Here is a 27,202-nt window from a genome sequence, read left to right on the forward strand (position 1 = left end):
TTAACATCTGTGAGGTTCAGTGTGAAAAATTACTGTGATTTATGCTTTTGAGATGATATCGCTTTAAAGGTTCTGAATGAATGATATCCCTTTAAAGGTTCTGAATGAATGATATCGCTTTAAAGGTTTTGAATGAATGATATCGCTTTAAAGGTTCTGAATGAATGATATCCCTTTAAAGGTTTTGAATGAATGATATCTCTTTAAAGGTTTTGAATGAATGATATCCCTTTAAAGGTTTTGTTTTTGTGTTAAACCTTTGACGAGATGACATGAAACAGCATGAATGTGATTTGGAATAAAAAAAACTATGATTTCAACTATAACGACAATGAATAGATGAATGAATAATGCTGTGATGGATAATACTCTTTAAATTGCACATCTCCAGACTTGAATGAGTGTGTGGAGAACCCAGGCATCTGTAACAACGGACACTGTATCAACACAGACGGCTCATTCCGCTGCGAGTGTCCAGTAGGCTACACCCTCAACTACACTGGGGTACACTGCATCGGTGAGACACAACCCTATACAACACACCTATTCTATATTAATGAACTACCTATAGAGTTAACAGGTAACCTGTTCCTCAGTCAACTACACTGGAGTACACTGCATCGGTGAGACACAACCCTATACAACACACCTATTTACATTTTTAATATATTCATGTTTTAAAACACTCACATAGTAGTCAATACAAACTGAAATCTTTGAGCGGTTAGACAAATACAACAATACCTGTTAGAGGCAGCTCCCTTTAGTTTCCTTTCAATGTATTTTTTTCATGTTAGGAGAGGAGCAGAAGGCACTAAACCAATGTGAGACGAGGTGCAGCCATGTTAGGAGAGGAGCAGAAGGCACTAAACCAATGTGAGACGAGGTGCAGACATGTTAGGAGAGGAGCAGAAGGCACTAAACCAATGTGAGACGAGGTGCAGACCATGTTAGGAGAGGAGCAGAAGGCACTAAGCCAATGTGAGACGAGGTGCAGACATGTTAGGAGAAGAGCAGAAGGCACTAAGCCAATGTGAGACGAGGTGCAGACCATGTTAGGAGAGGAGCAGAAGGCACTAAACCAATGTGAGACGAGGTGCAGACCAAAAATAATATGAGCATTAGGAAGAAAAAAGGTGCAATTTTATTCACGTTACACATTGGCAGCGAAGAGTTGAATTCCAGTGTAGCCTAGTGCATAGTGTCCAGCCTAAATACACAGAACAAAACTATAAACGCAACATGTCAAGTGTTGGTCCCATGTTTCATGAACCGAAATAAAATGTTCCATACGCACAATTTTGTTTACATCCCTGTTAGTGTGCATTTCTCCTTGGTCAAGATAATCCATCCACCTGACACGTGTGGCATATCAAGAAGCCGATTAAACAGCATGATCATTACACAGGTGCACCTTGTGCTGGGAACAATAAAAGGCCAGTCTAAAATGTGCAATATGTCACACAACACAATGCAACAGATGTCTCAAGTTTTGAGGGAGTGTGCAATTGGCATGCTGACTGCAGGAATGTCCACCAGAGCTGTTGCCAGAAAATCGAATGTTAATTTCTTTACCATAAGCCGCCTCAACATAATTTTTGAGAATTTGGCCAACCGGCCTCACAACCACAGACCACTTGTAACCACGCCAGCCCAGGACCTCAACATCCGGCTTCTTCACCTGTGGGATCATGTGAGACCAGCCACCAGCCATCTTGACCTGACTGCAGTTCGGTGTCGTAACCGACTTCATTGGGCAAATGCTCACCTTCGATGGCCACTGGCACGCTGGAGAAGTGTCCTCTTCACAGATGAATCCCGGTTTCAACTGTACCAAGGCAGATGGCAAACAGCGAGTATGGCGTCGTGTGGGCGAGTGGTTTGCTGATGTCAATGTTGTGAACAGAGTGACCCATGGTGGTGGGGTTATGGTATGGGGCGGGCATAAGCTACGGACAATGAACACAAGTGCGTTTTATCGATGGCAATTTGAATGCACAGAGATACCGTGATGAGATCTTGAGGCCCATTGTTGTGCCATTCATTCGCCGCCATCACCTCATGTTTCAGCATGATAATACACGGCCCCATGTTGCAAGGATCTGTACACAATTCCTGGAAGCTGAAAATGTCCAATGTATCAGACTGGTTTCTGATCCACGCCCCCACTTTATATTATATATCTATATTCCCAGTCATGTGAAACCAATAGGTTTAGGGCCCAATGAATGTATTTAAATTGACTGATTTCCTTATATGAACTGTAACTCGGTAAAATCTCATAAAATGCTCATATAAGACAGGCTCTACCAGGTGGTGCTCATATAGGACAGGCTCTACCAGGTGGTGCTCATATAGTACAGGCTCTACCAGGTCAGTGCTCATATAGTACAGGCTCTACCAGGTCAGTGCTCATATAGGACAGGCTCTACCAGGTGGTGCTCATATAGGACAGGCTCTACCAGGTGGTGCTCATATAGGACAGGCTCTACCAGGTGGTGCTCATATAGGACAGGCTCTACCAGGTGGTGCTCATATAGTACAGGCTCTACCAGGTCAGTGCTCATATAGGACAGGCTCTACCAGGTGGTGCTCATATAGGACAGGCTCTACCAGATGGTGCTCATATAGGACAGGCTCTACCTGGTGGTGCTCATAAAGGACAGGCTCTACCAGGTGGTGCTCATATATTACAGGCTCTACCAGGTGGTGCTCATATAGGACAGGCTCTACCAGATGGTGCTCATATAGGACAGGCTCTACCAGGTGGTGCTCATATAGGACAGGCTCTACCAGGTCAGTGCTCATATAGGACAGGCTCTACCAGGTGGTGCTCATATAGGACAGGCTCTACCAGGTGGTGCTCATATAGGACAGGCTCTACCAGGTGGTGCTCAAATAAGACAGGCTCCGCCAGGTGGTGCTCATATAGGACAGGCTCTACCAGGTGGTGCTCATATAGGACAGGCTCTACCAGGTGGTGCTCATATAGGACAGGCTCTACCAGGTGGTGCTCATATAGGACAGGGTCTACCAGGTGGTGCTCATATAGTACAGGCTCTGCCAGGTAGTGCTCATATAGTACAGGCTCTGCCAGGTAGTGCTCATATAGTACAGGCTCTACCAGGTGGTGCTCATATAGGACAGGCTCTACCAGGTGGTGCTCATATAGGACAGGCTCTATCAGGTGGTGCTCATATAGGACAGGGTCTACCAGGTGGTGCTCATATAGGACAGGCTCTACCAGGTGGTGCTCATATAGGACAGGCTCTACCAGGTGGTGCTCATATATTACAGGCTCTACCAGGTGGTGCTCATATAGGACAGTCTCTACCTGGTGGTGCTCATATAGGACAGGCTCTACCAGGTGGTGCTCATATAGGACAGGCTCTACCAGGTGGTGCTCATATAGGACAGGCTCTACCAGGTGGTGCTCATATAGGACAGGCTCTACCAGGTGGTGCTCATATAGGACAGGCTCTACCAGGTGGTGCTCATATAGGACAGGCTCTACCAGGTGGTGCTCATATAGGACAGGCTCTACCAGGTGGTGCTCATATAGTACAGGCTCTACCAGGTGGTGCTCATATAGGACAGGCTCTACCAGGTGGTGCTCATATAGGACAGGCTCTACCAGGTGGTGCTCATATAGGACAGGCTCTACCAGGTGGTGCTCATATAGGACAGGCTCTGCCAGGTGGTGCTCATATAGGACAGGCTCTACCTGGTGGTGCTCATATAGGACAGGCTCTACCAGGTGGTGCTCATATAGGACAGGCTCTACCAGGTGGTGCTCATATAGGACAGGCTCTACCTGGTGGTGCTCATATAGGACAGGCTCTACCCGGTGGTGCTCATATAGGACAGGCTCTACCAGGTGGTGCTCATATAGGACAGGCTCTACCAGGTCAGTGCTCATATAGTACAGGCTCTACCAGGTCAGTGCTCATATAGGACAGGCTCTACCTGGTGGTGCTCATATAGGACAGGCTCTACCAGGTGGTGCTCATATAGGAGCTATACAGAGGAAACTCTTTTTTACACCAGAATGCACTGTATACTCTAATGTCACTAACCCTTGACATACCTCCTCTGTACTGTGCCATCTCATAGCGTCTATACTGAAGAAAACGTATGTAGTTGACCAAACAATAAGGTTCATGCATTAAATAACAGGTTTCCCAGACGAATATTAAACCTAGTATTGGACTGGAAAGCATGGCCAATATAGCATCTCCGTAACATGAATCTGTGTCTGGATAACAGCCCCATAAAGTACAATAAATGTTGGTTTTCTGTGCAATACTGTGATCTGGAAATTCTACTGTAATGTTCTAGTTGACTAGTCCAGTTACCGTTTGGTTAATTGTCCAACCGTGTGGTCCTGACCAGATGTTGACGAGTGTTTGGTGGGGAACCTATGTGGGAACGGGACGTGCTCTAACGTGATTGGAGGGTTCGAGTGTAACTGTGAGGAGGGCTTTGAGCCAGGCCCCATGATGACCTGTGAAGGTGGGTGGAACCCTACTGGATATGTACATGTCATCTATGTGGTGGAGATGGATTTATTCCTTTAACATTGTGTTGCGGTCATTGTAATTTAAACACGTTTTCAACTATTTAATTTTTTTATATACTTTTATTTTCCAAGTTTTAGTATATTGAAAATCTATTGAAATCATGATCTTTTAACACATTGGCAAATGTGTTTAATGGCAAATGGAACGTATTCATATTATATTAATCTAGTGTGAAATGTTCAGTAGGAAAGTTAAACCATATGGATATAAATATATGAATATGTAAATATGTACTGGATGTATTGAAGGCAGGATGCAAATTTAAATGCAGAAATGTTCAAATGAGACTGATTATTTGCCTGAAGGTTGTGTTTTGTGTGTGTGTGTGCCCGTGCCGGTGAGCATGCGTGTACATATGTGTGCGTGGTTCATGGGATATGGATTTTGACTGCTGGTTTTGTCCTCTCTCTGTCTCTCTGTCTGTCTACGTCCCGTTCTCTGGGTCAGACATCAACGAGTGTGCAATCAGCCCCCTGCTGTGTGCATTCCGCTGCATCAACACCTTCGGAGGATACGAGTGCATGTGTCCCGATGGCTACACTCTGAGAGAGAACCAGAGGATGTGCCAGGGTGAGATGCACACGCTACACGCTACCCACTACACACTACACACTCACACACACTACACACTACACACTCACACACACTACACACGCTACACACTTACACGCTACACACTCACACACTACACACGCTACACACTACACACACACACACACTACACACGCTACACACTACACACTCACACACACTACACACGCTACACACTACACACTCACACACACTACACACGCTACACACTACACACTCACACACGCTACACACTCACACACACTACACACGCTACACACTCACACACGCTACACACTCACACGGTACACACTTACACGCTACACACTCACACGCTACACGCTACACACATTATTACTCTTTTACCCAATATTGACCCTGAAGGGATAGTTCAACCAAATGACGAGTCACGCTAACTCCCAAAGCACACACACACAGACACGCTTACACACCCTTCACACTCTTTCACACTCTTTACAAACGCTGCTGCTACTCTGTTTATTATCTATCCTGATTGCCTAGTCACTTTTCTACATGTACATATTACCTCAGTTACCTCCACTACTTCGCACATTGACTTGATACTGGTACTCCTTGTATATAGATTTTTATTTGGAATATTTTTTTCCTTCTTTCTTTTTGTATTATTCTCTATTTATGTATTTTATTGCAGGAACACCAGTATACATACAAGAAGTATACCAACAGACAATGATAACATATGCTAGTGGATACAACAAATGACAGATTATACAAAGACCTTAGTCAAAACTTATTTTGGTTACTACATGATTCCATAATGGGTTATTTCAATGTTTGATGTCTTCACTATTATTCTACAATGTAGAAAATAGTACAAATAAAGAAAAACCCTGGAATAAGTAGGTGTGTCCACACTTTTGACCGGTAAGGAGACGTATTCTTTTTAAGGTATTCATTTAGAACAAATGACCTCTTCAACTATAATAGAGTCATCACATTGTGTCCTTTCAGCCTCCACAACTGATTTCACATCCCCCAGATAATACCCCCCCAAAAAGGAGTTGAGGTCACCTCACAATACTTAGAACTATATACAAAACAACCACTTGTTTCACCATCATTTCTCCCCGTGAGCATATAATATTAAAACAACGCAGATTATGGAGGGTTTTACACACATCCAAACCTTTCACAGTAGCTGGACAAAGATCCCAAATAAATACAAAGGGAGAATGTCCCACTCACCGTTTTACTGCTTTCTAATAGGCCTGTGTTTTATGAACATAATCGGAACCATTTTACAGATAAATTTGCGTTCTCACATCTCCAGAAGTTGCATTGCAAAAGCACGCAACGTGAATCATTCTAATAAGTTCGGTTGTAATGAACTGAGATGAAAAACAAACATTTCTTCTTTTTTTTTAAACAACAAGTAAAATGTAATGAGATCATTAAACCTCCAGGTTAATAAGACGCATTGCTGTTGAACCAGCCTTTGCTATAGAATGCGTAAGGGAGGGCTTGAGTTTTTAACATATGAAACGGAAAACAATACATTTTTTACAGGTTACAGATAACTTCTAAATACAAGGTTCACCAGTATTCACCGAGGTACTCATCTCTCGTTTCATGATGGGCACGTAGCCTACTGTATAATCATGGACGGGGTTTTACACATGTCCAAAATGGGATCTGCATGGCTAAAATAATGTGGGCCTGTCTACAATGCTTAGATTAAAAGGGAATGTTAGCTCACTGGTTTACTCCACTCAAGCGTTGATATTTTAATAAGATTAAGATTTATTTTCCAAGCCAAACCCTTTATCGAAAGTCTTGACTAAATCGCGATTGCATTGGGCAGACAAAAAAAAAAAGCTTTAATTGAGAGGAGGGGAGGCAGTGCTTGGATTTTAATCAAATTAAAAAAGTATTAGTTTTTTATTATATCTAAATAGGAAGTATACAGGCACCAAAAGCACGTTAGGTAACTCTTGTTCCATGTTCATATGGGCAGTGTGCGTCACGGCTGGATAGGCTGCGGTTCCACTGTCAAAAGTCATGCCATAACCATCTGAGTTACTGCTAAAACCAGCTTTTTGGTCGCTCTTAAATATCCCCGTCTGCACTGCTGGAAATTAGCACTTTGGATCATGTTTTTAAGGTCACACCTCAAATATTTCCACCTCGCCCATGTGAGCTCAAGCCAGCTGATATAAGACAGGTAAATTGCCAAACCTGGCGTTATGGCTGCAAAATGCCAGTGTGGCAGTTTTTACATGACGAAATGACAAACTACCGTGCGTTTGACACTAGCTCCGTCTTCAACGCCAGCCGAAAATAGAGCCCATTGGGCGTGAATCGTTTCTGAAGTCACTGTATAACACGGGGTACATTTGTAATTTCGGATCGACATTAAGTCTACAGACAAGGCTGAGAAATCGTTCATACTCACTAAAGAATATCTTTCTTTCATACAAAAATACCGTGCTATCATTTCCTCAGATCTGGATGAGTGTTCCGAGGGGCTCCACGACTGTGAGTCCAGAGGCATGACCTGCAAGAACCTCATCGGCACCTTCATGTGTGTGTGCCCGCTGGGGATGGTGCGGCGCCTGGACAACGAAGTGTGCGAGGGTGAGGAAAGGGTCTACAGTACATCGATAGAACTGTTCAACAGTAATGTGTTATCATTTCACTGTGGTCATTGATAGAACTGTTCAACAGTAATGTGTTATCATTTCACTGTGGTCATTGATAGAACTGTTCAACAGTAATGTGTTATCATTTCACTGTGGTCATTGATAGAACTGTTCAACAGTAATGTGTTATCATTTCACTGTGGTCATTGATAGAACTGTTCAACAGTAATGTGTTATCATTTCACTGTGGTCATTGATAGAACTGTTCAACAGTGATGTGTTATCATTTCACTGTGGTCATTGATAGAACTGTTCAACAGTAATGTGTTATCATTTCACTGTGGTCATTGATAGAACTGTTCAACAGTAATGTGTTATCATTTCACTGTGGTCATTGATAGAACTGTTCAACAGTAATGTGTTATCATTTCACTGTGGTCATTGATAGAACTGTTCAACAGTAATGTGTTATCATTTCACTGTGGTCATTGATAGAACTGTTCAACAGTAATGTGTTATCATTTCACTGTGGTCATTGATAGAACTGTTCAACAGTAATGTGTTATCATTTCACTGTGGTCATTGATAGAACTGTTCAACAGTAATGTGTTATCATTTCACTGTGGTCATTGATAGAACTGTTCAACAGTAATGTGTTATCATTTCACTGTGGTCATTGATAGAACTGTTCAACAGTAATGTGTTATCATTTCACTGTGGTCATTGATAGAACTGTTCAACAGTGATGTGTTATCATTTCACTGTGGTCATTGATAGAACTGTTCAACAGTAATGTGTTATCATTTCACTGTGGTCATTGATAGAACTGTTCAACAGTAATGTGTTATCATTTCACTGTGGTCATTGATAGAACTGGATCCCACTGGACAGCGACGTCAGATCAACGTTTAGTTTTGATTTACATTCGGTTGAGTTTTCAACTAACGTGAATTGAATGTAAAATCAATGTCATTGGATTTAGGTTAAAAGTTGGGCGAAAAATTTTGCAAATCTAATCAGTTTTCCACGTTGATTCAACGCCATCACATTGATTTTTGGGGTTGAAATAATGTGGGAACAATGTTAATTCAACCAGTTTTTGCCTAGTGGGATGTGAGATTGCATATTTTTGGGGGGAGATGCAAGTTTGATTTTAAACATATATCGCCCCACCTAATGCATCTTTAACTATCTATTTGTCTTTCTCTCTCTACCCCTTCATCTTTTACTCTCTCTCTCTCTCTCCATCACATTCTCACCTCCCTTTTATCCCTCCCTCTGTCTGTCTGTGTGTCTCTCTCTTTCTCCATTCAGATGAGAATGAGTGTCGTAGCAAGCCGGGGATCTGTGAGAACGGTCGTTGTATCAACACTATAGGCAGCTACATGTGTGAGTGTGGAGGCGGCTATGAGTCTGACTCTACACGGACACAGTGTCTCGGTAAGAATCATACACACGGAACACACTGTGGGTGTGTGTGTGTCTGACAGTCAGTGTTAGGAATATCTTCTGTACGGTATATGTCTAAAATTAGGAAGTTGTTTATTTAGTGATACAACAGCTTTTTCTCCCGACCACTTGCCAAAATGACAGTTGAGTAACAACTAGAGCAGACCGTAGTCGTCTTCTTTTTGTTACAACTGTGCTACATCTGGACGGTTACATGTCCTCTCCTGTATAAATGTCCGTTATTGTTTTAAATGGAAATGACAAAAATTAAGAGATTTAAAAAAGTCTTACAAACCGCCTGTTCGTTTTCTTCTTCATGTTGTAATGTGTTGAATGACTTGTTTAAATGTCTGTCTGTTCTGTATAGAACCTGTGTTCTAGCGGCAACGCTCACGGTTGCTCTAACCATATTCTTCCCCCCACCAGAGAACAGGCTTCAAGCCCCACTCCCTTCCGTCTCTCCCACGTATCCGTCTCCCCCTCGGTTTCATAACACCTGCCTTACTTCCTGTTTGGGGGTTTTAGGCTGTGTTTCTGTACAGACCTTTGTGACATCAGCTGATGTAAGAAGGGATTTATAAATACAGTTGATACATTTGATAACTGCCTCAATAAAGTAAAAACAATGCCCCAAAATATATATCTAGAGGAAATTAACATTTCACTACAATCGCATTAACATCTGCTAACCATGTGTATATGACCAATACAATTTGATTTGTTTTAGAGTATATTCACTGAGTGTACAAAACATTAAGATTGAGTTGCACCCCCCCCCATTGCTCTCACAACAGCCTCAATTTGTCAGGGCATAGACTACAAGGTGTCAAATGTGTTCCACAGGGATGCTGCCCATTTTAACGCCCATGCTTTTGGTGGTGGACAATTCTTGATACACACAGGAAACTGTTGAGCGTGAAAAACTCAGCAACGGTGCAGTTCTTGACACACTCATACAGGTGCGCCTGGCACCTACAGTGCTACCATACCCTGTTCAAAGGCACTTAAATCTTTTATCTTGCCCATTCACCCTCTGAATGGCACACATACACAATCCATGTTTCAATTGTCTCAAGCCTTAAAAATCATTCTTTAACCTGTCTCCGTTCCTTCATCGAGACTCATTCAATGGATTTAACAAGTGTCATCAATAAGGGATCATAGCTTTCACCTGGTCAGTCTATGTCATGGAAAGAGCAGGTGTTCTTAATGTTTTGTACACTCAGTGTATAGACACATGCAGTCTGTCTGTTCTGCCCCTCTCTCTAGACTACAGGGAGGGCTTCTGCTTTACAGAGATGCTCATGACTAGACACATACAGTCTGTCTGTTCTGCCCCTCTCTCTAGACTACAGGGAGGGCTTCTGCTTTACAGAGATGCTCATGACTAGACACATAGAGTCTGTCTGTTCTGCTCCTCTCTCTAGACTACAGGGAGGGCTTCTGCTTTACAGAGATGCTCATGACTAGACACATACAGTCTGTCTGTTCTGCTCCTCTCTCCAGACTACAGGGAGGGCTTCTGCTTTACAGAGATGCTCATGACTAGACACATAGAGTCTGTCTGTTCTGCCCCTCTCTCCAGACTACAGGGAGGGCTTCTGCTTTACAGAGATGCTCATGACTAGACACATAGAGTCTGTCTGTTCTGCCCCTCTCTCCAGACTACAGGGAGGGCTTCTGCTTTACAGAGATGCTCATGACTAGGCACATAGTCTGTCTGTTCTGCTCCTCTCTCCAGACTACAGGGAGGGCTTCTGCTTTACAGAGATGCTCATGACTAGACACATAGAGTCTGTCTGTTCTGCTCCTCTCTCCAGACTACAGGGAGGGCTTCTGCTTTACAGAGATGCTCATGACTAGACACATAGAGTCTGTCTGTTCTGCCCCTCTCTCCAGACTACAGGGAGGACTTCTGCTTTACAGAGATGCTCATGACTAGACACATACAGTCTGTCTGTTCTGCTCCTCTCTCCAGACTACAGGGAGGGCTTCTGCTTTACAGAGATGCTCATGACTAGACACATACAATCTGTCTGTTCTGCTCCTCTCTCCAGACTACAGGGAGGGCTTCTGCTTTACAGAGATGCTCATGACTATGTGCCAGATGTCTTCCAGCAGCCGGACCCCCACCACCAAGTCCCAGTGCTGCTGTGACGGAGGCCGCGGCTGGGGTAACCAGTGTGAGCTCTGTCCCCTGGCTGGCACGGCAGGCTACAGGAAGCTCTGTCCCCACGGCCCGGGGTACGCCACCGACGGCATGGGTGAGAGAGGTTTGGAGGTTTGGAGTTATAGAGCATGAAAAGGGTTGAACAGTGGACGTGCCTGTAGGGAGAAGTGCCTTGATGATAAGGCTTGAGTTACAGGTTAAATATATATGGCTTTCGGGTCAGGTCGTCAAGAGTTTCTTCTAGGCTTTTTAAATAATTCCAAATAGGCCATTATTCCCTTGCCCCTAGGCACTAGTGTAGATCTGAAATGATTGGATAGGTGTAAGCGATATGGCAAAATGCCCGCCCGAACATTCAAAAGGCAAGATGTAGCAATTACCACATATAAGTCCAAGGAATGATCCAGTGAAAGGAATGTCACCTAGCCCTAGGCGAGAGGTCAGGACAAGTGCTTCAGTGTTATTTTTAGGAGATCTCCAAGAGTGTCAACTTGTAATTCATACTAGTTTTTTTCTCTCAGGTTGTCCGCAAGAGTAAACCTAGCAAATCTAACAAACCCTTGAATTGAATCAAGATTAGTAATAGGATAACAAGAAGAAATTATACATGGGACACTGAACAAGCCAGTTAAATTGACCATATAGACGATGGCCACTCAACATTTTCAGTGAAAAAATAAATAAAAAATCTTTCTAAATGGTTTTGATTTGGGAAATCTGTTCCCAAGTATTACCACAAATCAATAGAGAGGTGATCATGTCTCAATATAATCAAGGTATGAAATTATTATGTTATTGTCAAAAACAATATCTGTTTGGGCTTACTTCCACTCAATTTGCAGTGTACAAATGATTAGAATGATGTTTCGGCCCCATGACCATCCACTCAGAAAATAATCACCCGTGGCTGAATCTAATTGTCAACCCCTGCTTTACACTATGGGTATATTTCTTATTCAGCTGAATGCTGAATGGTCCCGTCTTCTCTGAATGGTCTCGTCTTCTCTGAATGGTCTCGTCTTCTCTGAATGGACATGTCTTCTCTGAATGGACATGTCTTCTCTGAATGGACATGTCTTCTCTGAATGGACATGCCTTCTCTGAATGGGCATGTCTTCTCTGAATGGACATGTCTTCTCTGAATGGACACGTCTTCTCTGAATGGACATGTCTTCTCTGAATGGACATGTCTTCTCTGAATGGACATGTCTTCTCTGAATGGACATGTCTTCTCTGAATGGACATGTCTTCTCTGAATGGACATGTCTTCTCTGAATGGGCATGTCTTCTCTGAATGGACATGTCTTCTCTGAATGGTCTCGTCTTCTCTGAATGGTCTCGTCTTCTCTGAATGGTCCTGTCTTCTCTGAATGGTCCCGTCTTCTCTGAATGGTCCCGTCTTCTCTGAATGGTCCCGTCTTCTCTGAATGGTCCCGTCTTCTCTGAATGGTCCCGTCTTCTCTGAATGGTCTCGTCTTCTCTGAATGGTCTCGTCTTCTCTGAATGGTCCTGTCTTCTCTGAATGGTCTCATCTTCTCTGAATGGTCTCGTCTTCTCTGAATGGTCTCGTCTTCTCTGAATGGGCCCGTCTTCTCTGAATGGTCCCGTCTTCTCTGAATGGACATGTCTTCTCTGAATGGGCCCGTCTTCTCTGAATGGACATGTCTTCTCTGAATGGACATGTCTTCTCTGAATGGACATGTCTTCTCTGAATGGACATGTCTTCTCTGAATGGACATGTCTTCTCTGAATGGTCATGTCTTCTCTGAATGGTCCTGTCTTCTCTGAATGGTCCCGTCTTCTCTGAATGGTCCCGTCTTCTCTGAATGGTCCCGTCTTCTCTGAATGGACATGTCTTCTCTGAATGGTCCCGTCTTCTCTGAATGGTCCCGTCTTCTCTGAATGGTCTCGTCTTCTCTGAATGGTCTCGTCTTCTCTGAATGGTCTCGTCTTCTCTGAATGGTCTCGTCTTCTCTGAATGGTCTCGTCTTCTCTGAATGGTCATGTCTTCTCTGAATGGTCATGTCTTCTCTGAATGGCCCCGTCTTCTCTGAATGGTCCTGTCTTCTCTGAATGGTCCTGTGCTCTCTGTCTTTTGTCCTACAGATATAGACGAGTGTAAAGTAATCCCTGACACGTGTAAGAATGGACGCTGCATCAACACCATGGGATCCTACCGTTGCCACTGCAAAATGGGCTACACCGCCACCATCACTGGAACGGCCTGCGTGGGTAAGGCACATTCCACTGTTACACTTCTATTGGTCAGAACAGTATTATGATGCGACATGGAGTCTGTTTTAAAACCTGGTGAGTGGTTGTGATTGAAGATCAAATCAAATTGATTTATATAGCCCTACTTACATCAGCTGATATCTCAAAGTGCTGTACAGAAACCCAGCCTAAAACCCCAAACAGCAAGCATTGCAGGTGTAGAAGCACGGTGGCTAGGAAAAACTCCCTAGAAAGGCCAAAACCTAGGAAGAAACCTAGAGAGGAACCAGGCTATGAGGGGTGGCTAGTCCTCTTCTGGCTGTGCTGGGTGGAGATTATAACAGAACATGGCCAAGATGTTCAAATGTTCATAGATGACCAGCAGGGTCAAATAATAATAATCACAGTAGTTGTCGAGGGTGCAACAGGTCAGCACCTCAGGAGTAAATGTCAGTTGGCTTTTCATAGCCGATCATTAAGAGTATCTCTACCGCTCCTGCTGTCTCTAGAGAGTTGAAAACAGCAGGTCTGGGACAGGTAGCACATCCGGTGAACAGGTCAGGGTTCCATAGCCGCAGGCAGAACAGTTGAAACTGGAGCAGCAGCACGGCCAGGTGGACTGGGGACAGCAAGGAGTCATCATGCCAGGTAGTCCTAAGGCATGGTCCTAGGGCTCAGGTCCTCCGAGAGAGAGAAAGAGAGAATTAGAGAGAGCATACTTACATTCACACAGGACACCGGATAAGACTGTAGAAATACTCCAGATATAACAGACTGACCCTGGTACCTGGTGAGTGGTTGTGATTAAAGGTCATTGTAACTGTTGTAATGAAACCTGGTGAGTGGTTGTGATTGAAGCCCATTGTAACTTGTTGTGAAACCTGGTGAGTGGTTGTGATTGAAGCCCATTGTAATTGTTGTGAAACCTGGTGAGTGGTTGTGATTGAAGCCCATTGTAACTTGTTGTGAAACCTGGTGAGTGGTTGTGATTGAAGCCCATTGTAACTTGTTGTGAAACCTGGTGAGTGGTTGTGATTGAAGCCCATTGTAACTTGTTGTGAAACCTGGTGAGTGGTTGTGATTGAAGCCCATTGTAACTTGTTGTGAAACCTGGTGAGTGGTTGTGATTGAAGCCCATTGTGAATGCAACCAAATCTATGATTTGTTGTATCAGCGATTTAGTGCAGGGCTGGAGCAAAATTGCACTCCAATACCAAGGCTGTGTTGGGACACATGAAAAATGCATCGTTGTCTCCTTGCTTCTTTGAAGTTGTCACTATTTTGACCATTTCCCCTTTCACCTATCAGATCATAGATAAACGATCACAACAAGGCTCTCAATAACCCCCTCCTCGGTGTTCTCTTCCTGTCAGATCTGGATGAGTGTGGCATGTCCCCCAAGCCGTGTAATTTCATCTGTAAGAACACAGAGGGAAGTTACACTTGCTCCTGTCCCCGTGGTTACGTGCTCCAAGAGGACGGCAGGACCTGCAAAGGTACAGGGAAACTACAGCTCCCATGATGCAAAGCAACAGTCTATATTTTTTTTTTTTAGCTCGATGGCTATCTGCTGGATTTCTAGATTGGATAGGGTTACTTAGCGGTATTATAGTCTGGTCCTAGGTCTGAGTGTGCTGTGCTGCAAACGTCTATGTTTCATTGTCACATCTTGACACAACAGATCTAGGACCAGGTTAGACGTTTTACAGCTCAAACCCAACATCTATCAGCTTCATTTCAACAGTACCTGCTGAACTGTGTATGCGACCAATAAACTTCGATTTTATTAGATTTTTACCAGCTAGCTAAAGTGATCTCTTCATTATTAGTGAGTGATTAGTGAGTGCTGTCCACACTATAGGAACAGAATAATGAGAGGACAGATGATGCTCAAAAGCCAGTCATTACTGTGGAGTCGATCGTCCTGTATCACAACGTGGTGACAGACCTAAATTACAGTGACTGAATACACTGGTTGAATGAGTCATGAACAGTGCTGGAAGGAAATGAATCGCAGCACAGGGACTCTGTCCATTGAAAAAGGGGTCAACATTAAAATAATCGAATGTTGTGTAATAACAGAGTATAATGTTTTGTGTGTGATCTGAGAGCTTTGGTTTACTGTGTGTGTGTGTGTGTGTGTGTGTGTGTGTGTGTGTGTGTGTGTGTGTGTGTGTGTGTGTGTGTGTGTGTGTGTGTGTGTGTGTGTGCGTGTGCGTGTGCGTATATGTCCGGTTAGATTTGGACGAGTGCCAGACCAAGAGGCACAACTGTCAGTTCATGTGTGTCAACACCGTGGGTGGATTCACCTGCAAGTGTCCCCCTGGCTTCACCCAGCACCACACTGCATGCATAGGTAAGGCAATAAGTCTGTAACGTCCGTGTTAATGTTTTAAATTAGGCTACTGCAGCTTTAAGCATAACGCCTTAATTCAATCAACTGCTTATGTTTCATATGTGATCTTACACTAAACTGTACCAGGGTTATGTTCAGTAGGGCACACCCTTTAAAACGGAAAACAAAAAATGACCATTTCTTATTGGACAAGTTCAACAAAGTCCCTCCCTGTTTCAGTCATTTTTTCCCCCCCCGTTTGGTGCCCAATGAACACAACTCGGGTAAAATACAAAACTACATAAATGCAATGCTCTCTCTGTCAGATAATAATGAGTGTGTCGGGGAACCCTCCCTGTGTGGCACCAAGGGCATCTGTCAGAACTCCCCTGGCAGCTTCAACTGTGAGTGCCAGCGGGGCTATGAACTGGACGACACCGGACTGCACTGTGATGGTAGCTACAATTTTAGTTTTTTCCCCCCCCTTTCTTCATTCCATTTCTTACGGGAAACATCCACATGACACACTTCATTAGAATGATGCTTTTTGTTTCAATAAATCGGGGCGGCAGGTAGCCTAGTGGTTAGAGCGTTGGGCCAGTAATCGAAAGGTTGCTAGATCGAATCTCTGAGCTGACAAGGTAAAAATCTGTCGTTCTGCCCCTGAACAAGGCAGTTAACCCACTGTTCCTAGGCCGTCATTGTAAATAAGAATTTGTTCTTAACTGACTTGCCTAGTTAAATAAAAAATATATAGAATTATCATCATTGAACAATCATAAGGAATTGTTCCATATTTTTACCATATCATTACCATATCATCTCACTGTATGTAACCTGATGGCTAAGTTTGCATTGCGTAGTTGCCTCACCTCCCTAAAACCTGAAGATATGATGTCCCCGATCAACCAATGCCATGGTTTTGGTGAGCTAGTGGTGAAATCTGTATCTTCAGCATGTATGGTTGGTAGAACTGTGTGATTGAACCTCAGTGGCAGACATAAACCCCCCGGTATACAAAATGTTTTTGGCAGTTTGGTGGTAGTTTTTCCACCGGTATTGTCAGAAACAACATATGGAGAAAAAAGACATAAACAATAAAAGAAAGAAACAATGAAATTAAAGATGAAAATATATTTTAAAGTTACGACTTCTCAAAGTGGCACTACTGTTTGTAAAAGCGTAGGAAATCAAGGCCTACTTGACTGTTCTCTCTAACAGCATTTGACTGACTGCTATTTCAAGGCCTCAAACCTTTCGCCAACTCTCCTTTTTATTGAAGTCTCCACAGAGTAGCAATGCCCAAAACTACAAGTCCTACTGGCACTATCTAAATGGACTCTGCGCCATCGCTCTACAAACAAAATAATTCACTTTCAAAACCCAACAAAGAATAGTTTGGTACGGGTTGACAGTAAGTACTGTACTGGGAGAGAATTCAGGGCAGTGGGTTGGTTTGTGCCATGGACTCTGTAAAAGCTCAAATCCCAGGTGGACTGTTGTTATCCTCTGTTATGAGTTAAAGTTGACCTGGTTTGCGTTACTCGAAAGCAGTGGGGATGAATGGATATGATTTTTGTTTGACTAAATGAAAAGCATTCGGCTTAAATAGGCCATTTCCCCACATCTATAGGAGCGTGTATTAGATACAGATACCGAGTCAACCTGCCAATTCATTATGAAGGATCCATTATACACACCAAGGGAATCCATACAACTAGGCAGCTAAAGGCAGATTTGTTCTCCTAGCATTTTGGGTGTAAACACAATTGAAATACACTAATGTAGATTCCAAGCTCATATATATATATTTTAGAGGAGCTGGTGCAGGAAACTTGCAGTGGGTGCACAGTTGTTTCACAATTGCATCATACTGCATTGTACAGTAGCTTAATGTTCCAATCCGAATCTGCAATGTAACCATGATGGGAATGGTGGTGATGATGATGATGATGATAATGAATAAGAATTAGGAAGATGGTAATATTAATGATGAAGATTAGGAAAGTAACGATGACGATGATTATTAAGAAGGTGAAGATGACGATGGGCTAATGCATATGTGTTCTTCTGCCGTTTGACCATCAGACGTGAACGAGTGTGACAGTAACGACAGGTGCCAACATGGCTGCCAGAACATGCTGGGCGGCTACCGTTGTAACTGCCCTCAGGGCTACACACAGCACTACCAGTGGAACCAGTGTGTGGGTGAGTACCACACACACACACACACACACACACACACACACACACACACACACACACACACACACACACACACACACACACACACACACACACACACAGAGGGCGCTACATTGGGACACTGATGATAACTACATGAGTTGAAAGGGAAAGTGCAGATGTTTGGCAATTAAGCCCTTTTTCTACTTACCCAGAGTCAGATGAACTCGTGGATACCATTTGTATGTGTCTGCGTGCACTTTGAAGGAAGTTACAGTTAGCTTCGCGAGCCATCGAAAACTTGTGTTAAAGCAATGACTGGAAGTCTACCGCAACAACTAGCATACTAGCAGTTCCAGTAGACTTCCAGCCATTGCTCTAACGCTAGTTAGCCATTGCTCTAACGCTAGTTAGCCATTGCTCTAATGCAATTTAGCAACTTCCTTCAAACTGCACACAGAGATTGGAAGGTTGGGAGTTCGATCCCCAGCAGAGTCAAACCAAAGACTGTAAAAATGGGACCCGATGAGATTGGGGGTAAGGCACTGTGATGGAGTAGCGTCCTGTCCAGGGGGTGTACTAGTATATCAAGCTGCCTCACGCTACAGAAACAGGAAATATGCTCCTGCTCCCATGAGCTGTTCTGGGTCACACAAGCCAAGACTTGTGCAAGGCTACTGACTTATATTGACGCTTGAGTTAAGACTTGTTTTGCGTTATATGTTTGCAACCTGGCCATTAATTAAATCCGTGCATTGGTTTTTACTTCGCTGGGCATCATTAAAGTGTCAATCACAAGCTTTGTAGCCCTTTCCTGCAGTCAAGGACCAAAAGCACCCTCTTTGGTGGAATGTTATTCATATTTTTCATAATTTCATCATTAATACATTATTTATTTATTTTTAAACGACCAAAATCCGGTGTTTCTATGTCAAACTGTTTTGTTATTTTTCAGTCTTCTGTTATGTATATAAAGTGTAATATTGGGCTGCAAACTCAAAATGTAATACATTTCAACTGTATATCTGACCTGGTACAGGTGTCTTCTTTTCTTTCAGCCCATAACCATGTGTGTGAGGTGTAGACTTTTGTTTCAAAGTAGATTTGTTTAAGACTACCAAGAAGCACTCTGTGTGACCCTGATTTAACACACTCAGTAAAAGGTTAATAGCCATTTAATATATCATAGTTTTTTTGGTTTGTGTGCTCGTAAAATGAGTTGTACAGTAGAGGACGGGAGTATTATATTTCTTAATCATTGTAAATTAGCATTCTCTGTTAGATGCGGTATCATCTTGTCTGTTGGGGGTAATTCCTAACTTCTACTTAAGTCGGGGTAATTCCTAACTTCTACTTAAGTCGTATTTTCACTTAGTAATGCATTGTTGTCAATGGGACAAGTTAGGATTCAGCACAAAGAGTTAAGATAAACCAAAGGTTATTTAGATAAGTAAGATTCTGTTGTTTGGTGAAATTCCTTAACACAGAAAATGATGTAAAAGTGCTGTATGTGCATTGGCAGAAGGGTACTTTCAACTACTTACTGCATGTTTTGAAAACATATTGGAGTACCTACCCTTTACAGGTCTAGTAAACAGAACCACATTGCCACCTGCTGGACATCGAGAGAAAGGGTGGGTTCCAGAATGGGTTCCAATGGGTTCCAGAACATTGATATTAGTACAGTAGGGTTCTAATGTTCTATAGATTAATTGTGATCCACTGTCAAAAAGCAAACGCAGTGTCTCCTAGATTCAGACATTTCAGCTTTAGGTGTATTTTCCAACGCTGCTTTAACCCTGGGGTGTGGGTCACAGCAAGGTGTTTCAATCATTCTATGTCCTTGATGACCTCAATAACAAGTCAAACATTTCTCCTAACCCCCCCCTACACTTCCTCTCTTAACTCCTCCACCCCGTCTCCTCCTCTCTCAGATGAGAACGAGTGCTCCAACCCGGGCAGCTGTGGATCGGCCTCCTGTTACAACACGCTAGGCAGCTTCAAGTGTGCCTGCCCCTCAGGCTACAGCTTCGACTCATTCAGCAGCAGCTGTCAGGATGTCAACGAGTGCTCCAACAAGAACCCCTGTAACTACGGCTGCTCGAACACAGAGGGAGGCTACCTGTGTGGTTGCCCGCTGGGCTATTTCCGCATGGGCCAAGGGTAAGGAGGCAGGGACCTGGAGCTAACTCTGCAAATAGCATTGCTGGGTGATTTGAAAAGTCATAATCAATCTATCATTTATATAATAATCAATCTATCATTTATATAATAATCAATCTATCATTTATATAATAATGCTCTTAGCAAAAAAATGTATCTTTAATTTACAATCTGTAGAAACTATGAGAATAGAAAGGTTCAGTACTTTTTGTGAAACATCACATCACAGAAAAATATATGGCAAATAGAATGGTGTTCAAAGATAGATGGGAGGGGTTGAGTGGAGCTGAAGGATGGGACTAAATATAACAAGATAACTTAATGTAAAATATACTGTGTCTGTAAAATGTATATAGGTTCAGAACTTTTGTGAAACAGCACAGTTGAAAATATATGGCAAATAGAAATCAAAACTGGATGGTCTTCAGAGACAGATGGGAGGGGTTGAGGGTAGCTGAAGGATGGGATTAAAAACAAACAAAAGATAACTCATGTAAAATATACTGTGTCTGTAACATGTATATAGTATGTAGAAGCTGGAAGTAGAAGCCCAAGTGTTGTTGTCCATTAGTTTACTCCAATTAGGGGAGGGGTGGCAGGGTTAGGGGAAAATATATATATTTAAAAAATATATATACAGTACCAGTCAAACGTTTGGACACACCTAGGGTTTTTCTTTATTTTTAGTATTTTCTAAATTGTATAATAATAGTGAAGACATAAAAATATGAAATAACACATATGGAATTATGTAGTAACCAAAAAAGTTTTAAACAAATCTAAAGATATGAGATTCTTCAAATAGCCACCCTTTGCCTTGATGACAGCTTTGCACACTCTTGGCATTCTGTCAACCAGCTTCACCTGGAATGCTTTTCCAACAGTCTTGAAGGAGTTCCCACATATGCTGAGCACTTGGTTGGCTTCTTTTTCCTTCACTCTGCGGTCCAACTCATCCCAAACCATCTCAATTGGGTTGAGGTCGGGTGATTGTTGAGGCCAGGTCATCTGATGCGACACTCCATCACTCTCCTTCTTGGTAAAATAGCCCTTACACAGCCTGGAGGTGTGTTGAGTCATTGTCCTGTTGAAAATAAATGATTGTCCCACTAAGCCCAAACCAGATAGGAAGGCATATCGCTGCATAATGCTATGGTAGCTATGCTGGTTAAGTGTGCCTTGAATTCTAAATAAATCCCCGACAGTGTCACCAGCAAAGCACCCCCACACCATCACACCTCCTCCTCCATGCTTCACGGTGGGAACCACATATGCGGAGATCATCTGTTCACCTACTCTGCGTCTCACAGAGACACAGCAGTTGGAAAAAAAATCTCAAATTTTAACTCATCAGACCAAAGGACAGATTTCCACCGGTCTAATGTTCATTGCTCATGTTTCTTGGCCCAAGCAAGTCTCTTCTTCTCATTGGTGTCCTTTAGTAGTGGTTTCTTTGCAGCAATTCGACCATGAAGGCCAAATTCACACAGTCTCCTCTGAACAGTAGATGTTTAAATATGTCTGTTACTTGAACTCTGAAGCATTTATTTGGGCTGCAATTTCTGAGTCTGGTAACTTTAATGAACTTATTCTCTGCAGCAGAGATAAAGCTGGGTCTTCCTTTCCTGTTGCGATCCTCATGAGAGCCAGTTTCATCATAGCGCTTAATGGTATTTGCGACTGCACTTGAAGAAACTTTAAAAGTTCTTGAAATTTTCCGGATTGACTGACTTTCATGTCTTAAAGTAATGATGGACTGTCGTTTCTCTTTGCTTATTTGAGTTGTTCTTGTCATTTTACCAAATAGGGTTATCTTCTGTACACCACCCCTACCTTGTCACAACACAACTGATTGGCTCAAACGCATTAAGAAATTCCACAAATTAACTTTTAACAAGGCACACCTGTTAATTGAAATGCATTCCAGGTGACTACCTCATGAAGCTGGTTGAGAAAATGCCAAGAGTGTGCAAAGCTGTTAAGGCAAAGGATGGGTACTTTGAAGAATCTCAAATCTATAATATATTTAGATTTTTTTAACACTTTTTTGGTTGCTACATGATTACATATGTGTTATTTCATAGTTTTGACGTCTTCACTATTATTCTACAATGTAGAAAATAGTAAACTTAAATAAAAACCCTGGAATGATTAGGTGTGTCCAAAATTTGACTGGTCCTGAATTTACCCCAAAATATATGGCGGATTGGAAATGATTCAGGCGATTACATTGATGGAAGCTACAATCTGCAATATTAAAGCTGATCTATCTCCCCCAACAAAATAAAAAGAGGAGGCATTCTGCCAAATGCCAGATGGCTGGTTCATCTTTAGCCCAGTGGGTCTAAACTGGGATTTTAGAGCAGAATTATCATTATTTGGATTATAATGAGGGCATCAAGGGAAAAAATGAGTCGTGTTTTAGACATGCCAGGGACGATTTCTGGTCCCAGTCCGTCCGTAAGGAGGGGATGGGATTGGGTCAGGGCCCTTAGAAACACTTATTGAGACGGGCCCCTCAGGAACAGCTTAGCTTTTGACTTGTGTTTCCCAATCTATTTCTCAGGGATTTCTGCAAATATTTGTTCTACCCCAGCACTAGCACACCTGACTGTTATGTTTCATTTATAATTTCATGGGTAATTTTCAGAAGGATTTCCATTGTTGTTATGAAGAAGTTGTCTACTCACTATCAAGCACTCTGTCATGCTCGTCTGTGTGCGTGCCTGTCTGGTTGTGTGTCTCTGTGTGCGTGCCTGTCTGGCTGTGTGTCTCTGTGTGCGTGCCTGTCTGGCTGTGTGTCTCTGTGTGCGTGCCTGTCTGGCTGTGTGTCTCTGTGTGCGTGCCTGTCTGGCTGTGTGTCTCTGTGTGCGTGCCTGTGTGTTGTTCAGTCACTGTGTGTCAGGCTTGGGCTTTGGGAAGGGCCAGTATGAGGGGCCAGAGATAGAAGACAACACTCTCTCCCCAGAGACCTGCTACGAGTGTAAGATCAACGACTACCCCAAGAAGCACGGCCGCAACAGGCGCGACGCCAACGGAACGCAACCCATAGAGGTACAGTATATTGGGAGCATCGACACTTCAAACAGTAGCGGTAACATAGACCTGTTGGAGTGTCTGTTCTCTATTCTGGAGATTTCTAGATGTATGTATGTAGAGAGGTGAAGGGTTACTGCCTAATGAGAGTATAACCTAATGAGAACGTTTGGGGAATGTTCTGTGGTGGTTGTTACAGATGTTGTTTACGACATTTTAGTGAACGTTAGAACATTCCATGGATATTTCATTTAAAAAACAAAAAGGATGTTATCATCCTAATGTTAGATAAACACTAATTAAAACTTAATGGTTATCTAATGTCCTGGGAATGTTCCCGGTTTGCTGGGAACCCTGTGCCTCTCATTGACAGAGTCCATGGTTACTTAGTAAGTTAGTAACCCCACGTTGTCACCCTGTCTGTCTCACCATCAGCACAACCAGGTGAGCCTAGCCAGTCTGGACATGGAAGTTCCTGTCACCCTGCTGCTCAACGTGTCCCAGCTCAACCCCAAGGAGCACATCCTGGAGCTGGTGCCCGCCATCAAGCCCTTGGTGGGCCACGTGCACTACGTCATCGCCAGCGGCAACCAGCAAGGCCTGTTCCGCATCCAGCAGCGTGACGGCCTCTGCTACCTGCACAGCACCAAGAGGAAGGGAGCACTGGCGGCAGCGCGGGAGTACACGCTGGAGATCGCCAGCTTACCGCTCTACGGCAAAGCCCAGTTCAAAGAGCTGGAGGACCACCGGGACCAAGACTACCTCACGGGGGAACTGGGGGAGAACCTGCACATGAGGCTGCACATCCGACTGCAATAGCTGGAGTGGGATTGGGGGAAACACAGGGAAACACCCCTTGTTTTCCCTTCAAACTGGTGTTTTTCAGTTCACCACCATTTTAAAGCCAAATGATATGTGGAAGGAATGTTGGATTTTTTTCTTGTTTGCATTTTTTCTTGTTTGCGTTTTTGACCTCAAAGTACTGTCCAGAATCTCTCTAGGGCAGCCCAATTCTAAAAAATAAAAAAAACTTTCACTAATTTGTCTTTCAGTGGAAGAAATATCAGAATTGGGCTGCCTGTGTAAACACAGCCTAGGAAAAGAGAGTGACTCGAAGCATGAACATGAGACTTTACATCTTTCACAGGTTCTCCCTCGCTGTGAGTGACCTCATGCCAGGACCATGTACACGAGTGGAAGACGAAGAGCAAGACATGATGTTCAAATGACCTGGATAGTTTAGTTGGTCAGTTCACAGTAAGGAAATAGCATGTGATGTTCTGGCGATAGGCTCTGAAAGTACACATGACTAGTACATCTGCAGCATGGTGGGTTGCTAGAATACGGTTGACAATTTTATGGAAGTCAGCTTGGTTATTTTAGTGACTAGACACACTCTTGGTGAATTCATAGTTGACTGTTGCAGAGCTGCCACAGTCCCACATTCATTATGTAGTGGTCCGACAGACTATTGCAGCTCTGCGCCTGTGAACGTATCAATTGAGCATTACAGGGCATAGCATCCTCCTGTAAGATTTTGTATTCTAGGCCTATTGGTCGTGGTAGAACATTGTCAATATGGGATTGGTGCCTCGAAAAGGGAAACTGAGGTTTTAGGACACAACATGGAATCACATCATTATAAAGAATAATAGTAATCAAAAAAATGTGTATTCTTACATATGTACATATTAACAATCAGTAATTCAATTATTGTGAACTGATTTTTTGTATTTATTTTAGTATTTAATACAAAGTTGTACACTATTGGTCAAATTCACATCTAATAAAATGACACACAAAAAAAGTGGCATTTACGTTTTTACACACCCTCAATTTGTATTATCTACGTGTATTACAGAAACACCCATCAGTTGTTAGAAACACATATGTTTGGTCTAATATACAGGAGTATGTATGTTCATATTGCACAATTACCTCAACTATTAGTCTCTACAGATAAGGCTATGTGACCAATGAAAGCATGTATCAATCCAATTTCTTAAGTCAGCTGTTAAGGATATGGGTTTAATAGAATATTGTTTATGTTGAATGAAAATGATCATGGAAGTCATTGAGAAAGAGGTGGGTCTATCTCACAGAGGGATGCTTCACTCATTGAAACGTTTGACCAAAGAGAAGTGTCTTACAGTAAGAAATATGAAGCTGTCTGGAGGTGTAATCAAGGACAGTAGATGTGGTGAGCACCTTATTGTTGTTTTGCTTTGAGAATGTCTTCCATTCAAAAGATTTTATTTTAATTCCCCCCCTGTGGCATCAGTTCTCAAACTGTAAGTCCCTTTTGGTTGGAGGATTTTTATACTCGCTAAGAAGCAATAGCAAGTAGCCCACAGAAACCAGGACATTTTTTTTTGTCATTTTTGTTTACATGTTTAAATATATCTACACAGAGTAAACTAACAGGGGTACAGTCAATAATGTATATAAACACTAGATCACCCACAGGGGGTGTTGTTTTGAAGCTACTGCGCCACCATCTTTGTTCTCCACCATTGTTTTAAAGGTTTTGGAAAATATAGAAACGCATTTATCAATGTCTATATTGCAGACACCTTATCACATACTTTTTACATTATATTATGTGAACTGAACTAACCCGTAAAGTATATATATTTTTTAAAAGTATTGCTACTGTCCCTACTACAACAAAGAAATACTTAGATGCATGTAATTTTGTCCTTTAGAATTCCATTCATTCATACGGAGGACTGCGCCTTCTGAGCGGTACACTTTTAGAAGAAGAAAAACGTTTTTTTTATTTTTTTTTTAAAGAGGGTTATTTCGGCTGTCCCCATAGGAGGCAAAAAAGGGTTCTTCAAATGGTTATCCTATGGGGACAGCCGAAGAACTCTTTTAGGTTCAGAACCTTTTTTTCTGAGTACCACTATGGTGGCAATGGCTTCAGAGCCTCTCATTGGCCAATACATAGTATTTATATACATCATTGGGTACAATGAATCATGTAAGTACACAAACATGCAATAGCCTTTTGTTCCACAGTTTTTTTGTGGCGATGTCCTACTAACAATGTGTAATACAGTTACGTAATAATGTTACATCAACAGTAAGTATGAGTATTGCTACTAGTATTATAAATGCTCCCTACTTAGGATGTTTTTAATGAAACCATTAGACCATATAGATGTACTGTAGCAATGTTGAACTGGTGCTCAATGATGACAGTACTGTATACACAGACATTTTCAGAGATTTTAAACTTACTGCATCGATGCAAAGACTGAACATTCATGTCAAAACAAATCTATAACATTGTGTTTTGTTGTTGTATTTTTGTACTCTTGAACTGAACGTATTTTTAACATGTTACCGTGCAGTTGCTCACAAATAGATATGTGTGAATCTTTGTACTGATGTCCAGTTTTATTCATCGTAAATCTTTTTACAGTAAATGTGTTGTTTTTTGAGGTGTGACAGAGAGGTGTATTTCTTGAACTATTTACTTTGCAAAATAATATTTGTGCTGTTGAACGTAGCATGGCAACACCAGTATCTAAATATGTGACAGCACAGTTCTGTGTGAGCTTAAGCTCATGAAAAAAAATGATCGTATTTAGGTTTGATAAAAGTACAGCCTCGGAGCTTCAAACCGGTGTATTACACAATGTAGTTGGAGAAAACATGGGAAAGTTATGCTGCTTTCAGAGAGTTTTGCTGTGATTTTCACGCTAAGAGAGCACTTCTTTGTTTACACCCATTCAGCATCATTCACACCCCCTTAAGCCTTAGCCCCACCCATCTCTAAGAATTCACATGTCATACGCACGTGAGTCATTATGGCTCATCCTATAGAAAGTCGTTTCTACTTGAACTTTCTCCCGCTGGGCTTTGTCTACAGCAC

General features: G+C 42.5%; 1 protein-coding gene across 2 annotated transcripts in view; it reads left to right on the top strand.

The window, feature by feature from the left end:
* Positions 1 to 26,775, top strand: part of LOC129819047 (fibrillin-2-like) — a 241,054-nt gene extending 214,279 nt beyond the window's left edge. Inside the window, exons 52-65 of one of the 2 annotated variants that reach the window (XM_055875554.1) lie at positions 392 to 517; positions 4,393 to 4,512; positions 5,028 to 5,150; positions 7,635 to 7,766; positions 9,086 to 9,211; positions 11,278 to 11,484; positions 13,497 to 13,622; positions 14,978 to 15,100; positions 15,844 to 15,960; positions 16,266 to 16,394; positions 18,028 to 18,147; positions 20,058 to 20,286; positions 23,178 to 23,340; positions 23,758 to 26,775. In XM_055875554.1, coding sequence (XP_055731529.1) covers positions 392 to 517; positions 4,393 to 4,512; positions 5,028 to 5,150; positions 7,635 to 7,766; positions 9,086 to 9,211; positions 11,278 to 11,484; positions 13,497 to 13,622; positions 14,978 to 15,100; positions 15,844 to 15,960; positions 16,266 to 16,394; positions 18,028 to 18,147; positions 20,058 to 20,286; positions 23,178 to 23,340; positions 23,758 to 24,141 — 2,225 coding nt within the window. In that variant the 3' untranslated portion in view covers positions 24,142 to 26,775. Of the gene's footprint in view, positions 1 to 391; positions 518 to 4,392; positions 4,513 to 5,027; positions 5,151 to 7,634; positions 7,767 to 9,085; positions 9,212 to 10,489; positions 10,801 to 11,277; positions 11,485 to 13,496; positions 13,623 to 14,977; positions 15,101 to 15,843; positions 15,961 to 16,265; positions 16,395 to 18,027; positions 18,148 to 20,057; positions 20,287 to 23,177; positions 23,341 to 23,757 lie in introns of those variants that run through there. The other variant, XM_055875555.1, reaches the window with a different exon arrangement.
* Positions 26,776 to 27,202: the final 427 nt, after the last annotated feature.

Source organism: Salvelinus fontinalis, chromosome 21, assembly GCF_029448725.1.
Source record: "Salvelinus fontinalis isolate EN_2023a chromosome 21, ASM2944872v1, whole genome shotgun sequence".
NCBI lineage: Eukaryota > Metazoa > Chordata > Actinopteri > Salmoniformes > Salmonidae > Salvelinus > Salvelinus fontinalis.